General features: G+C 36.8%; 1 protein-coding gene across 1 annotated transcript in view; it reads left to right on the top strand.

Moving 5' to 3' along the window:
- Window positions 1-23255, top strand: part of NAV3 (neuron navigator 3) — a 256522-nt gene that overhangs the window by 138230 nt on the left and 95037 nt on the right. Inside the window, exon 11 of the mRNA XM_077770208.1 lies at window positions 22584-22716. Within this exon, the coding sequence (XP_077626334.1) occupies window positions 22584-22716 (133 nt within the window). The remainder of the gene's footprint in view (window positions 1-22583; window positions 22717-23255) is intronic.

Here is a 23255-nt window from a genome sequence, read left to right as displayed (position 1 = left end):
ATAATGTTTCATCCATATTCAAATGGACCTTCAACCAAATTCTAAGGCTATTTCATTCTAAGGAGATGCAAACATTTTGTTTCTCCCTGCTGCATAGCACAGAGAAGGTGTGTATTTGACTTTCATATATTGATTAAGTATTAGCTGGTTGGTTGGTCAAATCCCCCAGAGAAACTTGCCAAGCCATGTCTACTTCCCACAGTAATTTTCAGTCAGTCACATCCTAGGTGGCTGGATTTTGTTCTGTTCGTCTTTACAGGCTGAGTAAGTGCCTAGCAAATCCTTGGAGGAAGAATAAATAAATGTAGAAGGAATTAGTTAACAATAAACACTGGCTATGATACATTGAATAAAATTTTCAAACTTCTGTGGTCAAACCTGTGGCTGCCTTTTTGTGAGGACAAGCAGATTCAGATATAAGTTCTATATAGTGCATTCTTATTCTTCTGTTATTTGACTGAAATAAGCTAAAATTCAGGTTCTTAATTACAGATGTTTACCATCTCTCTTTTTCTCCATTCTATATGTGCATCAAAGACAAAATCCAAATTTTATTTACCTTTTATAATCTGTAGTTAGTACCGAGCCTGGAATATAGTAGTTGCACAATAAATCAAGAACGGAATAAAAGAACAGAGGGGGCGTTTTCTGCTTTGATTAGGAAATCTCAAGTACTCTAAATCTAATAGTATACGAAGCTGTGATGGAAGTACAACAGATACACACACACACACGCAGAAATAAACCAAATGTTACCATGGTATAAAGATTTGCACAGCAGTGGAAAAGCTGTGGGGACTAGAAGCTATAAACTCTGTGCTTCAGTTTTGCAAAACAAAAGGACTCTAGGGATTAACAAAAACAAAAGGACAGTGGAGCATTAAGTGGAAAAACAGACAAGCTCTTTTTCTTTCCCAGTAAATATTATTCTCTACCTGAAATCATCTTTACTTTTACATTAGGAGGCATATTAATTGCAGAGAATATTCAAAGAAATGTTGTTTAGCAACATGATTCTTAAAAGTAATATTCATTTTATTTTATTCCTATTTTTTAAAAAGTTCGAAAGTACCAATTTTAATAGAGAGGATTAGATGTTCATACTGTCTCCCTTCATTTAAGAGATTATTAAAAACACTAGAGATATTTGTGAAATCTTGAGCCAGCTGAGAATTTCCTTCTAAGAGGCAGCAATGAGATTGGCTTGTCCTTGATCCAAGAAGCAATCTAGAAAATAGTAATTTCAAATGCCTCACATTTAACATTATGTCCATGTTGTTAAGTAATGGGCTCTTTATTTTTAGTTGAAATGATTCAATGGATGTAATAACATTTTAATGAGAAGAAAATAATCCCTCAAACCAAAAATGTGTATTTGATAGACTACAAACAATTACTGAGATGATTGCAAATTGCATATTTAAACTTTGAGGACTACATTAACCTTGCCGTATCATCGTCCACATCCTAAAGTATGTATTCTTTGAAGTCATAATTATACACTTCATAAGTATACAACTGTAAATGTGAGCTATTATATTCTTAAGAAAACTCAAGAATATAGTGAAGATCGAAGAACAAGAGATTGAAGAAAAGGCGAAAGTGTTTTTAATTGCCAGATTATAAAGTAGAAACATATAACACCTGGGGCACCTGGGTGGCTCAGTCGGTTAAGTGTCCGACTTCGGCTCAGGTCATGATCTCACAGTTCGTGGGTTTGAGCCCCGCGTCGTGCTCTGTGCTGACTACCAGCTCAGAGCCTGGAGCCTGTTTCGGATTCTGTGTCTCCCTCTCTCTCTGACCCTCCCCTGCTCATGCTGTCTCTCTCTCTCTCAGAAATAAATAAAGCATTAAAAAATTAAAAAAAAAAAACATATAACACCTAGTGCAGTGCCTTGCACATCAAACACATTACAAAATATATCTTGATCTGATACCATAATTGATAACGATAGCAAAGCGTGTCATGCAGTACATTTACTTTGTCAATACCTTGCACACTACATGCGACCTCAGCTCCAGAGAGTCTTGCAAGTTATGAAGACACCATAAGAAGATAATCCCGTTTCTGGAATTGACTTCTGTAAACTTCCTCAATGAATTCAAACCCAAACCTTGCTAGAAGAGTAAAGTGAGAGAGAGAAAGAACATGAATGAATGTGGTTTATAAACAAAATGGAAGTCTTCCTGGTGTTCATTTCAGCACTTCACTCAAAGAGCTCATCCCCTGGAGGGAGCACAGATGAGAGAGTTATATTTATAGTTCACTTAGTCTTAGTTTCTACTTGTCTTCTGTAGAGCGAGACAAGTAATGAGTCTAATATTGGAGATACTTCTCTTTCATGTATTTTAGCCATTCGGTAAAACTTAGCTACTTCACAGAGGCTGGACTAAAAAATTGCAGTATGTTGTAATGAGATTGAATGAGACCACCTAGGGAGGAGGTATGATAAAGAAAGGAAGATCAGCAGAGAGAAGACTTTGGTGTAGGAATGCCAACATTTGTACCTTTTGCCTCATTAGAATCCTCACTGTACTGAAACCAGTCTCTCATGTGTTAACATTTGAGGAAAAAGTTAACAAACTATTTTATTTTCAGAATTTTGTCTAAAAGCTAAGCAGAGATTAGAGAGCTTGTAATTTTTTAGCTTCCTGAGCATGAAATCCCCCAATCTTATATAAAACTATTAGTAATATAGGTTAGGGTAAGTTAGAATATTTTTATACATAAACACACACACACACACACACACATATACATACACAAATACATATAAAGGTTTACAAAATTTTTCATGTAATCTGAAATCTGTCCATAGCTACCTCAAAGCGGATCACGTCCCAATGAAAAATATAAGTAAAATAAGCAATACTAACTTGGTGAAAGAAGTACTATAATGAAAATTGAATTGGACACTTTCAGAATACAGAGGAAAGTCATTTAAGAGTCTCAGATTTTTGACATGAAACGATGCTCAGTGTCACTCCTCATCAGGGAAATACAAATCAAAACCACACTGAGATACCACTTCATGCCGGTCAGAATGGCTAAAATGAATGAATCAGGAGACTATAGATGCTGGCGAGGATGTGGAGAAACGGGCACCCTCCTACACTGTTGGTGGGAATGTAAAGTGGTGCAGCCCCTCTGGAAAATAGTGTGGAGGTTCCTCAGGAAACTAACAATAGAACTCCCCTATGACCCAGCAATAGCACTGCTAGGAATTTACCCAAGGGATACATAAATGCTGATGCATAGGAGCACATGTACCCCAATGTTCATAGCAGCACTCTCAACAATAGCTAAAACATGGAAAGAGCCTAAGTGTCCATCAACGGACGAATGGATCAAGAAGATGTGGTTTGTCTATACAATGAAATACTATATGGCAACAAGAAAGAATGAAATCTGGCCATTTGTAGCAATGTGGATGGAACTCGAGGGTGTTATGCTGAGCGAGATAAGTCAAGCAGAGAAAGACAGATACCATATGTTTTCACTTATAAGTGGAACAGGAGAAACTTAACAGAGGGCCATGGGGGAGGAGAAGGGGAGAAAACAGTTGTGGAGAGGGAGGGAGGCAAACCACGAGAGACTCTTGAATACTGAGAACAAACTGAGGGCTAATGGGGCTGGGGGTGAGGGGTAGATGGGTGATGGGCATGGAGGAGGGCACTTGTTGGGATGAGCACTGGGTGTTATATGGAAACCAACTTGACAATAAACTATGAAAGAAAAAAATCTTAGTTAAAAAAAAAAAAGAGCCTCAGGTGTTTGAAGAAGGTTTTTGAGAAAGAAGACAATTTAAGTGAGGACACGTACCAGTCGGGGAAGAATGTATGTGTAGAGAAATACATTAGTGAATGCATTAATTCATCAGAGAGAACACTAGAAATGCAAAATAGCTCAACATGACTGTATGTAAGGAAGTGTTAGGGAATCTGGCTAAACCACTTGCTTTAAAGAATCTTTGTACCATGCCAAGGTTTTCTAACCATGTTAAGTAATTTATTCTGGCTCTTTGGAGGATACATTGGAAACCCAGACCCAAGGCAGGGATAACAGTTATAAGATGGCAGTAGTCTACTGGGAAGTGGTGGAGATGAAGAGGTGCAGATGGAGGGAATACAGATCAAATTGGGCTTAGGGTGGGGCACCTGGGTGGCTTAGTCGGTTAGGCGTCCGACTTTCGACTTTCGCTTAGGTCATGATCTCGCGGTTCGTGGGTTCGAGCCCCACGTCGGGCTCTGTGCTGACTGCCAGCTCAGAGCCTGGAGCCTGTTTCAGTCTGTGACTCCCTCTCTCTCTGACCCTCCCCTGCTCACGCTGTCTCTCTCTCTCTCTCTCTCCTAGAAATAAATAAAAATAAAAAAAAAATTGGGCTTGGAGACCAATTGGGTATCCATGAAGGTGATGCAGGATGGTAGGTTCTTATCTTGGGCAGGTGCTTGCATGATATTACCCAGTAGAGCCCTGCAGGATTGTACAGCTTGTAGATGACTAATTACACATGGCTGAATGACTGTGTAGCTAACACTACACTACTAGTGTAGACCACACTACTTTCAAAACTATGTTCCCATGGAACTATATAAAAACACTTGTTACACAGGGTATGGACAGCCCTAGAAATAACCCATATGGAGAATAGGATATGGAATAGATTGATATAAACCCTACTGATAAAATTCAGTTTGATCCTGACATTTCACCTCATTTCTGCTTGGGAAGAGTATTTCCTATATCTTATTACTGAGATAACAGAATGGTATTAAATTCACTATTTGGAAGAGACGATTTTCAAGATCAATGCTACAAATCAGCACCACATCGGATATTCCTCAGCCAATTATCTGACTTCCCCCATGCTTATAGAATAAAACCCGGCTCTTCTGTCTTGAGAGGAACAAAGAATAACATCATACCTTGTATCCCAAACAGCCAGGAAGGGATTTGCTTCCCTCCCTGTCTTTACATCATTCTGTCAGGCCCTTCTGTTTGCCTTCACCAAATCCTGGGAAGTTAATTTCTACTCTAGCGATATAAATGCTCCCTTTTTGAGATGAAAGACTGCTCCATTTGCCAAAGCCACCCCCCCCTTGTTTTGTAAAAATCACATCTGGATATCATATCTTTTCTTCTGTTTATGTTTTGTGTCTTCAACTCTTGTAAATCCCCCAATTATGCACTGTGCTAGGACTCAACGACCTCTCTCTTGCTTGCTTCTGTTCTACCCTGACTTTCTTCTTGGCTGTCATGATTTCATTTTGTCTTCCTGGGGTGAGAGATGGTCCGTTGACTAACCACTGCTTCATCATTTTTTAATGTTTATGTATTCATTTTGAGAGAGAGCAAGAGTGAGCAGGGAGGGGGCAGAAAGCGGAGGAGAGTAAGAATTCCAGCAGGCTCTGAGCTGTCCGCACAGAGCCCAACATGAGGCTCAAACTCACAAGTTACCTGAACCAAAACTGAGTAAGATGCTTAACTGACTGAGCCATCTGCGTGCCCCTCCTTCATCTTTTAAACATCATGTTTCCTGAATCTTCACCTCTTGCCGGGAGAAAAACAAATAAATCTCATCAGGCATTATGGTTCAGGGTTAGCAACAAAAGCCTATGGACTGAAATCATCTGGAAAGGAGCAGAAATCAAATGAAAGACAAAAGGCACAACTCAGAAACATACACCCAGGCTGTGAGAAGTGTGACAGTTGACCAGGAGCAGCTGGCAACATTTCAGACCTGGAGATGGTTGAGGCAAACCATCATCATTGGTTTGATGCCTGGGAAATTTCAGGAAACGGACACACACCTGACCAAGGTCTTGTTGTCACCTCAGCCTTACTTTCCGGGTTTAATCCTTTCCCTGTTAAGGCAATTCACGTGTCATTTTTGCTTGCTTTTTTTTTCCCTTCTGTATCCACACACGTGACACAAGGAGACAGCAGTTAGCTGTTTGTGATAGGAAATATAAATGGTCATTTTGAAAGTGTGCCAGACAGGATCTGCTGTAAGTTTTCATTGTTACTGCAGCCATCTGTCGTTCCTCAGTGCTGAAACGTGAATTTCTTGGCAAACGTCTCTCTCATTGTGAACTATCTTTCACCCCCTTCTAGAGATCTTCACTCACTAGACTGACTTTTTTTAAGGAATGTTCTTTACCAAGGCAGTGTTCCCAATGTTTTAAAATAGAAGAATCTGGGTTGTTTTTATATTACATATTTTATATATCTCGGAGCAAAAATATTTCTTGTTAATAATATTTTTCTCTTAAAATAAAAATATTTTAGTGAATTCTTATTACTTTAGTGTAGGCTGTTTCAACCAAGATAACACAGAACAGATTTCCATTTTCAACCTTGTTTGCAGTTAGGTCTGTAGCTAAGTTGGTGAGCTTTATCCAAGCTCTTTTATTTCAGTATAACATTTCTCTTTTCATGCAACCTGGAAATTATAGTAATTTGAGTATTTCTATCCTTCTGAAAGAAATAGCTAATGCCAAGAATATTTCAAGGGATAAAGAAGGTTTTTGAGAGGGGAGACAATTTAGCTGAGGATTAATAGCTATGATTTTTGTTTATTAAGTAAAATGCCAGGGCGCCTGGGTGGCTCAGTCAGTTGAGCATCCGACTTCAGCTCAGGTCATGATCTCACGGTTCGTGGGTTCGGGCCCCATGTCAGGCTCTGTGCTGACAGCCAGCTCAGAGCCTGGAGCCTGTTTCAAATTCTGTATCTCCCTCTCTCTCTGACCCTCCCCTGCCCACGCTGTCTCTCTCTCAGAAATAAATAAAACATTAAAAAGAATTTTTAAAAAAGTAAAATGCCTATAACTAAATGCTCAGTTATCAAAAAATAGTCTGAATTCTCAAAAGTAAAATTATACATTTTCCACATTAAAGCAAATATGTCTTTATACTATCACATTGATTTCTATATTCTTAATATCTGCCTTAATGAAACCATTCAATAAATGTTTCATGTATTACTGAGTAAAACTATGGATGGTAATAATTTTTAGTATAATAATTAACTGCTGTAATTTGGAGAAAGTTTTCAAAAGGCTTGAATACTTAGTTAAATATATATTTTTAAGTCATAGTCTGCCTTAAAAAAAAAACTTCTGAACATCATTATAATAATTATGGCAGCATGGTGTTACTAGAGAAATCACCAAATAGGCCAGTGGAACATATTTAATAATCATTAAAAAATACTCTAGTATGTCTCATATATTAATACTTGATAAGTAAACCATAATAATAAATAGAATAAACAATTAGCAGAGTTTCTCACCTTACCATAAAAATGAAATATCAGAGAAGGGAAAGGAAGAAGAATCAAAATTCTTGGGAGAAGATCTTATAGAAGCAAAGACTGATAGCATTGGCTAAAATATTGTTGAACCCTATAATATTAAAATACCATTAATAAAAGTGAAAACTAAGAAATGGAGGGAGGAAATATTTGAAGCAATTTGTAACATATAAAAATCTGATACAAATGAGTTATTTTAACTATGATGAAAGAATACACAAAGGACATAGGTAATTTAGGGATATAATAATAGCCAAAAAAACCTATAGAAAATTTAATCTCACTTATAATTTGATCAATGTAAATTAAAACTACACTGATCAACTATTTCACATTTGAAAATTTTCAAATTAATGAAGAAAGCCAAATGACCTGAAACTACCCAGGATTTTTAAGGTTATCACTATCATAGACTGGCAAGAATAGAAAATGATATGTTCTTCAACTAATATGCTGTGTCTGCAGTGTTTCAAATATTCATATCCTGTGACTTAGTAATTCTCTTTCTAGGAATTTATCCTAGGAAAATAATCATAAATGTAACCTGTTGTGTCAACATAAATGTACAAAGATATTCATTGCAGTGACACTTAGAATAGTTAGAAAATTATAAAGTGCTTCATATATCCTAAAACGTAAAATGTTAAAAATACAATAGTTCATATCATTATGTCAAAAAGATTTTAAGGACTTTAAAAATCATTATAATATCATATAAAATAAGTGAATAATGAACAAGCATTATAATCAGAAGGTCTCAACCAGGTAACTTTACACCTGTGCATATAATACATCCAGAAAATGAATGGATAGAAATCATCAAAATATTAATGGTGGCTACTGCTGGGTAGATGGCAAAGTTCAGTGCATACTTTCTCTCTCTTTTATAGTATTTATGAACTGCCTAGTTTTCCACAATGAACACATACTGGTTTTTAAATTAATATAAGATATGAAAGGATACCAATGGACCTTAATTAATCCTTGAGTTAACTTTCATGGCATATGTTATATTCTGAGCTTATCACTAACAGAAGCTTTTAAATAAACTTGTACCTGTTTCAACCATATAACAGCATCATGCAAATGAACCCTGGAGGAAGCTAGCAAAATTACAATAAGCATTGTTCCAGTAATGTGTTTCAGCAAAGTAATTTTAAGTTAGATTATTTTATCTCTTTGATTTCGGTTCATATTGTAATAAAAACAAAAATAGATGTTTCTTATCTGCCTCAGATATCATTAAAACATAAAAATCTTCCTGACTGCATAAGTTCATTTCAAGCTAACATCATTCATCACATTTAACCAAATCTACCTAGGGCTTTCTTTTATAAAGAACAAGGGCTTTTCATTTTTCATTTATCTTACCTTATCTGATGTTACAATGGAATAAATCTTCATCATTTGTTTCCTAGAGAAAAGAAAAGGGAATAAAAGCTCAGCACATAGAGTTTATTGATTGCTCTCCTTACCCAAAACCCACACGGTATTAATGTAGTCTTTATAAATATTTCATGGATAAATACATAGCATTTTGTGCATACTAAAACTAATGAAAATGGAAAGACTTTATGTTTACATGAATTGCCAGTTTATCAAGAGGTATACACTTAAATTATGATATAGTAAATTCATGTCAGTTTCTCTTGGTATGTGAAAATAATGGTACTAACTGCAAACTGAATTTGGGGTTAAAATTATGTTTTGAATCCTATTGATGGATTCTTTACTTTTCCAAAAAATTAATATATGCTTCCATTGCCAGTGGAAAGTATGCAAAAGATCTAAAGTCTTTTTTCTTCCTCTTTTACCACATTCCAACTAAAAGAAAAATCTCTGTTCATAGAATATTTCTGATACCAAATGTTTGGGATTTTTCCCACGGTCACCAATTCTCTTATCCCAACTGACTGTCCTACAATTCAACTCAGTTCTGATACTAAGTACCTGGGGTGAGTGTCAGATTCCATAAGTTAAAGGCTCATTCCCTAAAACTCCCTCCATTTCATTACCAATTACAAGTCTAGGCCTCCTTTATTTTTGACTTACAGACTAGAAGTTGGAGGTTCCCACAACTCCCTCCACAGGTTTGATAATTTTCTAGAATGGTTTACAAACTCAGGGTAACACTTATTCATATTTACTGGCTTATTATAAAGGATATGACCATGGAAACTAAGCATCATCTAAACAGCTGATTGGAGGGGTACATAGGGCAAAATATAGGGAAGGAGCCCAGAGCTTCCATGCCCTCTCGCAGCGCACCACAGCTCCAACACCTCCATGTGTTCACCTTCCTGGAAGCTCTCCAAACCTTGTAGTTCATGGATTTTTATGGAAGCTTCATCATGTAGGCATGATACATTATTAACTGAATCATGTGCCTATTTTCCATCCCGGAAGACGGAGTGTAGGATAAATCAATAAATGATCTAGTCTTATATGGTCACAAAGTGATTAACTGCCTTAATCTGTGATTCATTCACTTATTCTTTACAAGTTTTGTAAATGTTTATTTATTTTTGGGACAGAGACAGAGCATGAGCGGGAGAGGGGCAGAGAGGGGGAGACACAGAATCCAAAGCAGGCTCCAGACTAAGCTGTCAACACAAGCCCATCATGGGGTTCCAACCCACGAACCAGTAGATCATGACCTGAGCTGAAGTCAGACGTCGAACTGACTGAGCCACCAAGGCACCCCCTTTCACTCATTCTAGCACTTAAATCTGCAAATAATTATGAATCAGGGTAGGAAAAAAAAATCAATGGACTATCCAGGAGCCAATCAAGTGTTGCCTCATTAGAACAAAAGATGATCCTAGTACCTTATCACTCAAGGAATTACAGAAGTTCTAGGAGCTCTGTATCAGGAATCCAGAATAGAGACCAAATACATAGAGACCAAATCCCACCATTTCTACCTCCAGATATACCTCAAAACTGCCTTCCTTTAATTTACTTGTATCCCATGATCAAAAACTAAAGAAAGTCACAAGAACCTCCTCATGAAGCTTCCTGCTTCCACTCTTCCTTACCTCCAATATATTCAAAAGACTAAACTACTTCAAAAATATATCAGTTCATATAATTTTATTGCTTAAAACTATTTGATGACTTTTTATTGTACTTCTAGGGAAATCTTACTTCTCAGCACTGTTTGTAAGACCTACTTTTCCAATCTCAGAACTTTCACATTTCCCCGTGCCTGCTGTACCTTGACCTTTGTTGCTTCTGGGTTTTCACACTCGCTGTCTTCCTTTCTTTTAATGCTCTATTCTCCACCGCTTTCACAGATGACCTTTCTTCACCCTTCCCTTGTCTATTTAATGCTTATTTAAAATGACCTCTTCAAAGCGGTCATTCTTTCTTCACTCAAACCTTACCAGGTCCCTCTCATTTTTTCTCTCACTTTTTCCCCTTGATTTATTTTTTACCACAGTTTAAATTAATTTGCCTGTTTGAGGGTTAGGATGAGTGAATGAATTGCAGATTAAAGCTTTAGATTGTGATTATGTAAGACTAGATCATTTATGGATTTATTTCAGAAACATTGAGAACCTTTCACGGGCCAGATGTCAACCTGGGCACTGAGACTCCAAGAGACAAGCTACTCTCCTTGCCCTTGACCATGATCCCGTGACTAAAATAGCTTTGTAAGCAGATCAACTGTTGTACAATAGAAGCATGCTAGTAGTAAACACAGACATAGAAGAATTAAAGTTTTCTTGGAAATCATGGGAGGATTCTTAGAGAAAATGGCATTTCAACTAAATTTTTAACCCACTACTCAAACTCTACTGTATTGCATGATTAATGAACAGTAGTAAGATGAAACACTTTTGAACGCAGAAGCTAGAACAACAAAAAAAATCCCGCAATTAAAAACCATAAATATTTTACAAATTGAAGAGAATATTTTAACATAAAATCACAAAATTACTTTTTTAACATGTTGATGTTGTTATATACTAAGGTTTTTCCAATTCAGAAGTACCTTTAAAGACATGGTCCTTTTTCTTGGTAATAAAATATTTTTCCAGGGAAATGCTGAATAAATTTTTGTTAAAATACAGTACATTGCTTTCTGTCAATAACCCTGAAGTACTACAGAATTTACACTTGAGTGGTTGCCATGCTCAAACTTGACAGGTAGTGTATTGTGTTTGCTGATTAAAACGGGGAGGGGGTATGGCGTAAGTCTATATGGTTTTGTGTTTATTTAGTTCTGAGGAGAAATTAATTGATTTAACATATTGATACCAAAATGCAGAGCCTACATGACTAATTCTTAGTATTTTTAAAATTATTATTGCAAGTGTCATTGTGTCTAAATACATATTTTTAAAGACAATTGTATCCTGTGATGTGTATCATTTGAATTGCCATAAATAATGGAAATAGAAAACAAAGCCATCCTACAACAAGATATTTTTTAGTGGTTTTCATTTTGTTATTCAAATGTTATCTACTTTTCCCTTAGAAACAAGAAGCGTATCCAGAAGTTTTTACACAATGATTTCTCGATAGCTAAGTTTACTTCATTTTTCTCTTTATGAAATAATTGTTATTGGTCCTAAGAAATATTTAATAAAGTACTTAGATTTTATACTTTATCATATATTGTTGAAAGGTTTGCCAATCTTTAGCTTGGAAGAGAGCAATATGTCTGTCTCATGAGAATGTTAACAGTGCCTAAGTATATCTAGTGTATCATCCTGTATATTTGAATGTTCGCAGGTCTCAACACTGAGATCAATACTTTACATTTTCTACATAACTTACACATGGCAAACATGACTCCAGAATTTGCATTTGAGTACTATATAAAAATGTTGAATTTGCTTAATGTTTTTTTAACTTACCATTTTTAAACTTTTTATATTCTTAAGGTTCTTGAAAATAGGACCAAGGGTATATGAGATTTAATTTAGAATTCAGAGTGAGAGTGTGGTGGAGGAAGGATTTAGGACTTGGTGTAAGACCTGTCCAATAAATCAAAGTGATGTCTTAAGGGACTGAGGGACATAAGCGGGGGTAGCACCAAGGATCTAAAGCATGTAGAATAATCTGTTCATGGTGGGTGATACAGAGTCTAACTGGATAATTACTGTCAGCATAAGAACTGGGTGGATATCATTGGCCCATAATGAATGAGGGAGTGTGACATGCTGGTACCTGGAGGAAGAACTTACACTGTTGTCACACTGTGACATACCTCAGGCAGTTGTTCCAACAGCATTGTCCTAGAAACACTCAGATACTGGCAAAATGCTATAATATCTACAGTTATATTTTCTAAATAGCCATGATATATGTAATCAAAGATTCAAGAAGATATGCATTGTTTATATGGCTATTTCCTATTTTAACTTGTAATAAAACAAGCTAACAAAAAAGTGTGTTGTTAAATGATTTGGACTAAGAAGGTGTTTTTATAGAAATCGAAAATAATGTCACCTTAGTAGACAACATTCTCATAACTGGAACTGAATTGGGATTGGGACACAGTACTACAGGAATCAGTAGTGATATGCATATTCATTCATTCATTTATTTACTTACTTACTTATAGTTTATTTATTTTGAGAGAAGGGGAGAGACCAGAGGAGGGGGAAAGAGAGTGGGGGAGAGAGAATCCCAAGCAGGCTCTGCAATGTCAGTTCTGAGCCTGACACGGGGCTCAAACTCATGAACCATGAGATCATGACCTGAGCTGAAAACAAGAGTTGGATGCTTACTGACTGAGCCACCCAGGCACCCCTCATTTATTTCATTAATGGGATATTTAAGGAGCTAGCAAATTGAGATTGAGGTTACTATTGACTGCCTGAAGTACAGGAATTAGTTATTTATTGAAAGAAAATCTCCTTCTTACATGCACAGGTATAAGTAGGACAATTGTCCTTAAAATATAAACTTTTGAAGAGCCTGACCAAATACCTCCTGTATGAATTGCTAATACATCCAAAATAGGAGTATGTTGAAAAACTACCTACAAATAGGACTAGCATTTTCCTCTGGAATTGGTTTTAAATCTGCAGACTTGTTTTAACATTTATTTAGTTAATATTTCAGAATTACTCATTATAAAAGGCAGAAAGGAAAAAAAAAAAGACCTTGAATGTATAATACATTTGTTTTCAAGCAGGTCTACTTTTCTAAAATTTTTTTTTATTTTATTTATTTATTTTTGAGAGACAGAGTGAGAGAGGCAGAGAGTGAAAGAATCCCAAGCAGGTTCAGCACTGTCAGTGCAGAGCCTGACACAGGGCTCAGATTCAAAAACCAGTAGATCATGACATGAGCTGAAATCAAGAGTCAGACTCTTAACCAACTGAGCCACCCAGGTGCCCCTCAAGCAGGTCTACTTCTAAGTGTAAATCCAGAGGTGAACTTGAGGGTCAGAGTGTACTACCAGATACATAAAATAGACCCCTGCCCCCAGTGAGTTTTTGAGCATTTAAAATATACACAGCAGGAGTGCTTGGGTAGCTCATTAGGTTAAGTGGCTGACTCTTGGTTTCACCTTGGGCTATGATCTCCCAGTGCATGAGTTTGAACCCCTCATTGTTCCCATGCTGCTGGTGTGAAGCCTGTTTTGGATTCTCAATCTCTCCCTCACTCTCTAACCCCTCCCCTGCTCATGCGGTCTATCTCAAAATAAATAAACTTAAAAAAATAAAATATACATAGTAAAAGAAATGCCAAAACTCATTTTCTTCTTAGAATACTTAGTAATCTAGTGTATATCTAAATTGTTATTTGTCAACAGGCTAATTGGCTACGTTTTTGCTTTTCCCCTACAGCTCTGAGTTTTGACACATGTATCAAGTCATGTATGGCCACAAAAAATCTTCCCATACTCCTGACCACTGGCCATCACTGATCATCCTGTGTATCTGTAGTTTTGCCTGTTCTAAAAATGTCACATAATTGGAATGTATGTGAGTGTTCTTAGCAGCTTCAACCATAGTATTTCAAAACTGGGAACAATCCAATGTGTAAATGCAATCAATGTGATAACATCCACAGATCTGCAATTTATAGAGCTGTCCTCGATAGCTGAGAAAAATTTAGCAGAGTGACAGATCTGTAACTCAGGAGAAAAAAAAGTTGCCCTTCTATAAAGACTATCATCAAGAATTCTTAGCACATCTTAATGAAATTAGAAATGAAAGGATGGAGAAAATATATTGATGAGGCTTGAGACCTACTACTCAGAGCTAATTATACGAGTAAATTATCATTTTTTCAGAAAAAAACCCTATTTTATGAAGCTTTTTCAACTTAATTAATTAAGTGTGCCATAATAAACAAGATTAATTGCATCCTACCTAGGGAGAATTCTGGTATCTACAAAATCAAAGATGAAAGTCAAAATCACAAAATATATTAGGGGAATAATGTTGTCATCAATCAAAATTTGTTCCTTTAAGTTTGTTTAGCAGAGAAAGATGTTAAACAAGTTTTTCTCAAAATCTACATTTATTATTGGATTCAATTCAATTTAGCATTACTGGATAGAAGCAGCATTTTCAAAGTAAAATTGTTTCCTTCATTTAACAAACATCTACTAGTCATCTATTCAATAGTAGACACCATGAGAGGTGCTAGGATTATAAAGATAAATCAAATACAGTCCGTGGCTTCAGGTAATTCACATCATGATCAAGAATATAGAAAAAGAATATAGAAAAAAATGCATATCACAGGCAGTATATGCTACAATACAGTGATTAACATAGATTTCATCTGATCACTCCACGATATTCCTATTGTGAAATAGTTCTTCACCTCTTCGAAAAAGTGATAGTAGGTTTGGCATACCATACATTTAACATAGACTTCTGTCACAACACTTACCATTTTATACTGTAATCATTTGTTTACATTTTTGTCTCCAACAGTTGACACTGAGTTCTTCAAGAAAGGGGGCTATAATTTATTCATCACTTAATCAATAAGAGCAGATATTTACTGATAGCTTTCGTGGAAGGAAGGACAAGCAGAGGCAGTGGTATGTGGAACACAGGGGTGGCACAAAAAGGTGTCGCCTGTGCCTGGGAAGGATTTTCAAGGTTTAGAGACAACTAAGAATGGAGCCAAATGAGAGAAGAGGGGCAATAATACATTTTATGGCAGGAAGATTAATAATGTAATAAAGGTAATGTCAATAACTGAAAAGGAGAAGAATTTTTAAAGAGAAGTGATATAATCTAGGCAGAGTGATTTTGAGATGTTGACAGGACACCCAAGACAAACTGTCCATTAGAAGGCTGGAAATGCTGATCTGGTAGTCAGGGACAAACCTGATTAAAGATGTGAATCTAAGTGGTGATACTGAAGTTGTGGAAGACTAGAGAATTTCCAAGGAAGAGGTAAAAGGTGAGTTAAGATTAATTTCTGAATATTGAGGAATTCAAAGGAATCCCAAATAAGAGGAAAAAGTAAAGGGTTTGGAGGAGTCTGTGAACTTTGAAAGAGCCTGTAAAGACTCATCATGGATATATTACAAGAGAGAATGGGTGAAAAGATGAGAGGCAGGGGAGCATAATGCTAATCAGCTTTGGGACAGAATTCCTGGGTTCAGATCCCAGCTCCATGGTGTCATTTAACCAACCTGAACCTCTTAATCTTTTTAAAGCCTGTCTCATGGTTTTATTTGAGCATCATATAATATATGTTAAGTAATTAAAAGAGTGGGACACATAGTAAGCATTCAATTCATGGATCTATTGACCTCTGTAAAAGCAATTTCAGTATTAGGAGGAAGATTTTGGAATCCAAAGGAAGAAGAGAATAACACTATGCTTCTGGAATTTGAAGAAAAATACTTCTTTTGAAGTTTTTGTTTTAATACCAGTTAATTCACATACAGTGTTACATTGGGTTCAGGTGTACAATACAGTGATTCAACAATTCCATACACCACCTGGTNTCTCTCTCTTTTTCCTTTGCTCATTTGTTTTGTTTCTTAAATTCCACATATGAGCGGTATCACGGTCTCTGACTTACTTATTTTGTTTGTGTAGGGTAGCTCTATTTTTAACTTTTTGAGGAACCTCCATACTGTTTTCCAGACTGACTGCACCAGTTTGCATTCCCACCAGCAGTGCACATGGGTTCCTTTTATTCCATATCCTTGCCAACATTTGTTGTTTCTTGTGTTGTTGATTTTAGCCATCCTGATTGGTGTGATATCTCATTTTAGCTTTGATTTGCATTAGTGATGATGAGCATCTTTTCATGTGTCTCTTGTCCATCTGGATGTCTTCTTTGGAGACATGTCTGTTTATGTCTTCTGACCATTTTTTAAAATAGGATTATTTCTTTATTGAGAGTGAATTTTATAAGTTCTTTATATATTTTGGATACTAACCCTTTATTGGTTATGTCATTTGTAAATATCTTCTCCTTTCTGTAGTTTGCCTTTTATTTTAGTTTTGTTGATTCCTTCCTTCACTATGCAGAAGCTTTTTATTTTCCTGTAGTTCCAATAATTTATTTTTGTTTTTATTTCCCTTGCCTCAGGGGACCTATCTAGAAAAAGTTACCATGGTCGACATTAAAGAAGTTACCGCTGTGCTCTCTTCTAGAATTTTTATGGTTGCAGATCTCACATGTAGGTCTTTAATCCATTTGAGTTTATTTTTGTGTGTGGTGTAAGAAAGTGGTCCAGTTTCACTGTTTTGCATGTGTCTGTCCAGAAATATTCATTTTTACAGCTTTCGTGTTTCCCACTTTCATACTGTGACTTTTAAGTCTTTCCTTTGCACTGACTGTCCCCTTTAGTATTTCTTGCAAGGCTGGTTTCATGATCATGAACTGCTTTAATTTCTGTTTCTCCGGGAAACTATTTATCTCTCCTTCTATTTTGAATTACAGCCTTGCTGGCTAGAGTATTCTTGGCTTCATATTTTTCCTGTTCAGCACTTTGAATATATCATGCCAGTCACTTCTGGCTTGGAAAGTTTCTGCTGAAAAATATGCTTGTAGCCTTATCAGATTTTCCTTGTAGGTAACTGTCTTCCTTTTTCTTTCTGCTTTTAAGGAGTTTTCTTAATCACTATATTTTGCCATCTTAATTGCAATATGTCTTGGTGTAGAACTACTTTCGTTGATTTTGTTGTGGGTTCTTTTTGTGCCTCCTTGATTTGGATATCTGCTTCCTTCCCCACGTTAGGGAAGTTTTCAGCTATTACTTCTACAGATAAATTTTCTACCCATTTCTCTTCTTCTGGGACTTCTATAATACCATGGTTATTACATTTGGTGGAGTCACTGGATTCTCTAAGTCTATTCTCATTTTGCATAATTCTTTTTCCTCTCTTGTGTTCAGCTTGATTATTTTCCATTACTCTTCTAGATTACTGATTCATTCCTCTGCTTCTTCCAGCCTGCTGTTCATTCCATCATTCATTCTGATTTCATTTATTGAACCCTTTATCTCTGCTGTGTTATTCCTTATTTCTGTGTTAATGGTTTCACTGATGCCCTCTACTCTTTACCTCAAGTCCATCAAGTATCTTTATGAACATTACTTTTAATTCTCTGTCAGTCTGTTCCTTATATCTGTTTCACTTAAATCTCTGGCCATAGCTTTGTTCTGTTCTTTCATTTGGGACAAATTCCTGTGTCTACTCACTTTGTCTAAGCCTCTGTGCCTGCTTCTCTGTGTTAGAAAAATCAGCTAGTCTCCCACTTTTAAAGGTAATGGCCTTATAAAGAAGAGGTTCTCTGTTGCCCTGCAGCGTGATTTTCTCTGCCTCTCAGGGCCTAGTGCTTTAAGGAATGTCTCAGATGTGTACTGTGTACATCCTGCTATTGTGTCCTTGTCACTTTATCCTTCAGACCAGTCATCTGCAGAGGTTCTTTTTGCAGTTGTGGGAAATGTTTGCTCCTTGGCCTGAATGTGGTGAATTTTAACTAGATGTGCTCTGGTCTGTTTGTGAAATGAGTCCGCCACTCTTGCCAGAACTGAGGCTCTGCAAAACTCCACAATTGAAAGATGTGGTATAGCAAAAGGTGTTTCAGCGAGTCTTATCAGAGAGGGTTCCTTCCATTCTGGGACTGAGACAAGTGTAACTGTGAGGGGTGGTTCTACAGAGCAGGGAATTGAGTGGAGAGAGGGGCTTGGGGTATGGAAGTTAGGTAGCAAGTGTGGGCACTGCACTGGTTTCCACAGGTGGCCCTGTGCTTGTACAGAAGAACAGAGAAGGGAATGGTGCTAGCTAGTTCCTTTGTTCCTGGAGGGCTCTCTTCATGAATGCTGCCTCTCTGGGATATACTCCAAGAACAGCAAATAACCTTCACACTGTGTGCCCCAGGCACTCTTCAGATTTCTCTTTCCGTGCCGTATGTCCCCAGGCTGCTTGTCCTCTCTTCTCAAGAAGAGCAGTGCAATGCCCTCCCGGCTCTCCCTGAGGCAAATCCACTGACCTTTAAAACTCCTGGCTCTCGGCCCAGCTCCTTGCAAGAACTCCTGAAATTCAGTCACTCTTGCCTTCCAAGCCAGTTGTTATGGGGAATTGTCTTCCCTGTGCACTCGCCTGTGTGCTAGTTTGTCTCTCCCTCTTCTCTGTGACCGTGCTCCCTTCCCACTGCAGTGGCTACATTTCTCTCCATGTCTCTACACTTCCGACCTTCATCGATGAGACCTCTCGGCCTTTAGTTGTGGAGTTTGTTCTATCAGTCTTCAGGTCAGTTTCTGGGGTAGGTAGGATGAGCTGGTAGTTATCTAGTTGTATTCAGGGATCAAGGCAATCCTAGGGTCCTCCCGCTCTGCTGCTATCTTCCTCCAGTCGACAGGAAGGTTACTTTTGGATAACACAGAATTCCTAAGTAGCCCTGAGAAATCATAACAATGATTTTTTTCATATAATCATATTATTATATGGAATAAAATACATATTATTATTATATTAGTCATTATGATTTGTTGACTTTCTTGTATTTTCCAAAATAAGAATGAAGAAAACATACATGTAAGTAAAAGAAAGTCAAAACAGATATGAAGACTATTAAGGTGGCAAGAACTAGAAAACAGTACTGGTTGAACTATTATTTTAGTGATCCCTTTGCTTTAGCACCATTGGGTCTTGCATCACTTGGGAAAGAGCTCACTAGAATTTAAAACCACATACAAGAAGGCTGGTAAAAATGGGTAATAGGAACTCTCTATAAAGTTGATGTAAAATTAGGAATCAGTAGATTTCAGCATGCTGAAAATGTGGAATATTGTGGTCAAAAAATGGGATTCCAGAATTTGAGATCTTGGAAGAGATGGAAAAGTTATTATAAAATAGTTTGTGTAAGTGATTCATTTGCTTCTCATACAACTCTGTGAGATAGTAAAGTAAGAATAGCATGTGAACATACTAGCTGTGAACATCTAAAAAAGACTCAAATGAAACGCTTTAATTTTTTTATTGGGTATAGTTGGCATACAGAATTATATGAGTTTGAGGTGTATAACATAAAGAGTTTAGTTTTATGAATCCATTTGCTTTTTATTACACTAAGCTAAATTTGGAAATTTTTTCTTTATGTTCTTTTAATAATCTATGATATTTAATTTATTAACTAGATATATGTTACTATACTTTTTTTGAGAGAGGCAGTGTGAGTGGGAGAGGGGTCGAAGGAGAAGGAAAGAGGGGAATCTTTTTTTAAATTTTTCTTAATGTTTATTTTTGAGAGAGAGAGAGAGAGACAAAGCATGAGCAGGGAAGAGGCAGAGAAAGAGGGAGACACAGAATCTAAATCATGCTCTAGGCTCTGAGGTATCAGCACAGAGCCTGATACCAAGCTCCAACTCCTGAGCCATGAGATCATGACCTGGGCTGAAGTCAGATGCTTACCAACTGAGCCACCCAGGCTGCCTAAGGGAAAGAGAGAATCTTAAGCAGGCTTTGTGCCCAGCCTGACTTGGGGCTTGATCTCATGGCTGTGAGATCATGACCTGAGCCAAATTCAAGAGTTGATTGCTTAAGCGACTGAGCCACCCAGGTGCCCCTACTTATAGATTTCTATTTATAGATTGCAATATTTATATATTGTTATAGATTCTGTCACTTATGCCATTTTAATCACAAAGTTATTGTGTTCATTTGAGATTTTAAATGGTTGTAAAACATAAGTGATGGTTATAATTATTGTCAGAGTTGTTACATTTGACTTTATAGTCACCGATGCTAAGATTGACATTGGAAGAGGCTATTTTCAGAAATACTGAATCTGGATACACCTGGGTGGCTCAGTTGGTTAAGCATCTGGCTTTTGATTAGGACCAGGTCATGACCTCATGGTTTGTGAGATGGAGCCCCATGTCAGTATCCACACTCACAGCATAAAGCCTGCTTGCAATTCTCTCTCTCCCTTTCCCTGTGCCCCTTCTCTGCTCATGCTCTCTCTCTGTCTTTCTGAAAATAAAAAAAGCTAATATATATATATGTGTACATACATACATACATACATACATACAGAAATAAGTAAAAGTTGCTTAGAGAGTAAATGTTAAAAGTTCCCATCACAAGAAAAACATTTGTAACAGTGTGATGATGGATATTACCTAAACCTACTGTGGTAACCATTTTTCAATAGATATATAAATCAAATCATTATGTTGTACACCTAAAAATGATATAAAGTTGCATGTTAATTATATATCAATTAAAATACAGTTCTCAAAAACAATCTGACTTATAAGAATCTTTGGTAATCGTGATGCTTTATGCTATCAGTACCTAATATCACAAGCAAAATACACAGCTAGGGTGGGATCATCGTTAACAGTATTTGCTATAAATTCAAATTTTATTTTCTTCTTGATAAGTATATTTCTTATTGATTTTATAAGTGATCTCAATATATTACTATTATTTTGAATTTATGATATGACTCACAAAGTACACATATCAGAGTAGAAAAAGTATCAGTTTCTCTGTGGTTTGCTTATGCTTTCATTCAGGACATTCTTTTGGAGCACCTGGGTAGCTCAGTTGGTTAAGCGTCCAACTTTGATTTCAGGTCAGGTCATGATCTCATGGTTCGTGAGATGGAGCCCCATGTTAGGCTCTGCACTGAGCATGGAGCCTGTGCAGAATACTCTCTTCTTCTCTCTCTGCCCCTCCCTTGCTCAACCTCTCAACCTCTCAATCAATCAATCAATCAATAAAACTTTTAAAAGGATACTCTCTTGATATAATGATTATTTGTAGAAGGTTTTTAAAGCTACTTGTCATTTAATGACATTTAACTTTTGTCTGCATCTAACATATGTATCCCATGTGGATGAATTTGCTTAATAGAGCATAGGTAAGCAGCAATACATCACAATAGACTGAGAGCCAGACAGTAAGTGAGAGAAGCACACCCCACCCCTTGGGCCTGTGGAGCTGCTCTTCTCATTCAAGTTATCCTGCTTATCCTACATTACTTCTGCATCATCTGACACATTGACTAAGTGAGATTGCACATGTTAGCCCGCCCATGAATATTAATATAGCTTAATTGCTTTTTTCTTGTTTAGATTAAAAACGAATATATTCAGAATTTCAGATATTTTTCTTACACCCCAGTGGATTGCTTTGTTCATCCTGTTGAGGCAGGCACATTCTATTCTGGAATCTATGGCTTTGGTAAAGAGAAGTCTTTGAAGAAGAGGAGTGACATGGCCAGATGTGAATTTTTGCTCATTTTGCTCATTGACCCAAATTTGGCAAAGTTGTGTTGAGAAAGACCAAAGGCAGGAAGACCAGTGTTTATTGTCTAGGTCAGAAATTGTGAGGTAGGGCAGGAGAAATGATATGCTACCAATGAAACTCAATGTTCAAAAGTTGGTGATTCATTAGAAGTAGTAACTACGGTAGGAGAAAGAATGAAGAACTTTGATTCCTAACTAAAACACAGTTCTTTTTTTTTTTTTTTAATTTTCAGAACAAAGAATGAATTCTTATATGCAATATTGCCTTTTCCAGGAGAAAAAGTCATTGGTAATTTTATTCTTTCCTAATACAACGGTATATTTGTAGCAGTGTTCTCGTTCATTCTATAGGGACCTGGACCTGCACTGATTCTTTGCACATATTAGATAAGGTTCAACTCATATTTAATGTGATTCTCCAAAAATGGAAAGTCAATAACTTCTCATCATGAGATTAAAGAAACGAGGATGATCCTTCCAAGACATGATGTTATGTGGAATATTGGTGACTTGCCTTGTGCATCCTGTGTTTAGTTCATTGCTGCTGTGTGTCTTGTCTTTAGCTGGGATGACAGCAGCTCTGTGAGCAGTGGCCTCAGTGACACCCTCGATAATATCAGCACAGACGACTTGAATACTACATCCTCAGTCAGCTCTTACTCTAACATCACTGTCCCTTCCAGGAAGAACACACAGGTGAGAATCGCCTTCTTTCTTTTTCCAATGCTCCTGCCAGTTTTTTTCTTTCCCAAACTATTTTATATTAAATTAAAATATAGCATGGGGACACCTGTGTGGCTCAGTTGGTTAAGGCTCCAACCCTTGATTTTGGCTCAGGTCATGATCTCATGGCAGTGAGATCGAGTCCCACCTCAGGTGGCATGTTGGGCATGGAGTCTGCTTAAGATTCTCTCTCCCCTCTCTCTTTCTCTCCTTCTACCCCTCTCCCCCATTCACATACTCACTCGCTCCCTCTCTAAAATAAAATTTAAGAAAATATATAACATGACTTCTTCATCTGAAATAATTTCATAAACTGAAGCAGCTTGTGTATATGTATTTTTCTGTTGCTCATAAGCCAACCCAGAAAGACTTATTTTACCATATCTGTTTTTATAATACTGATATTTTTTAACTCTAAGAATATTTTAATAGTCTAACTTTAAATAGTCCTTGATTAATTTTGTATTGATCTCTGAAATAAATTACTACATCTCTTGAGAATGGTAAATCAA

This window comes from Crocuta crocuta, unplaced genomic scaffold, assembly GCF_008692635.1.
Source record: "Crocuta crocuta isolate KB4526 unplaced genomic scaffold, BGI_CrCroc_1.0 scaffold317, whole genome shotgun sequence".
Lineage (NCBI taxonomy): Eukaryota > Metazoa > Chordata > Mammalia > Carnivora > Hyaenidae > Crocuta > Crocuta crocuta.
This window is presented reverse-complemented; position numbering and strand designations above follow the sequence as displayed.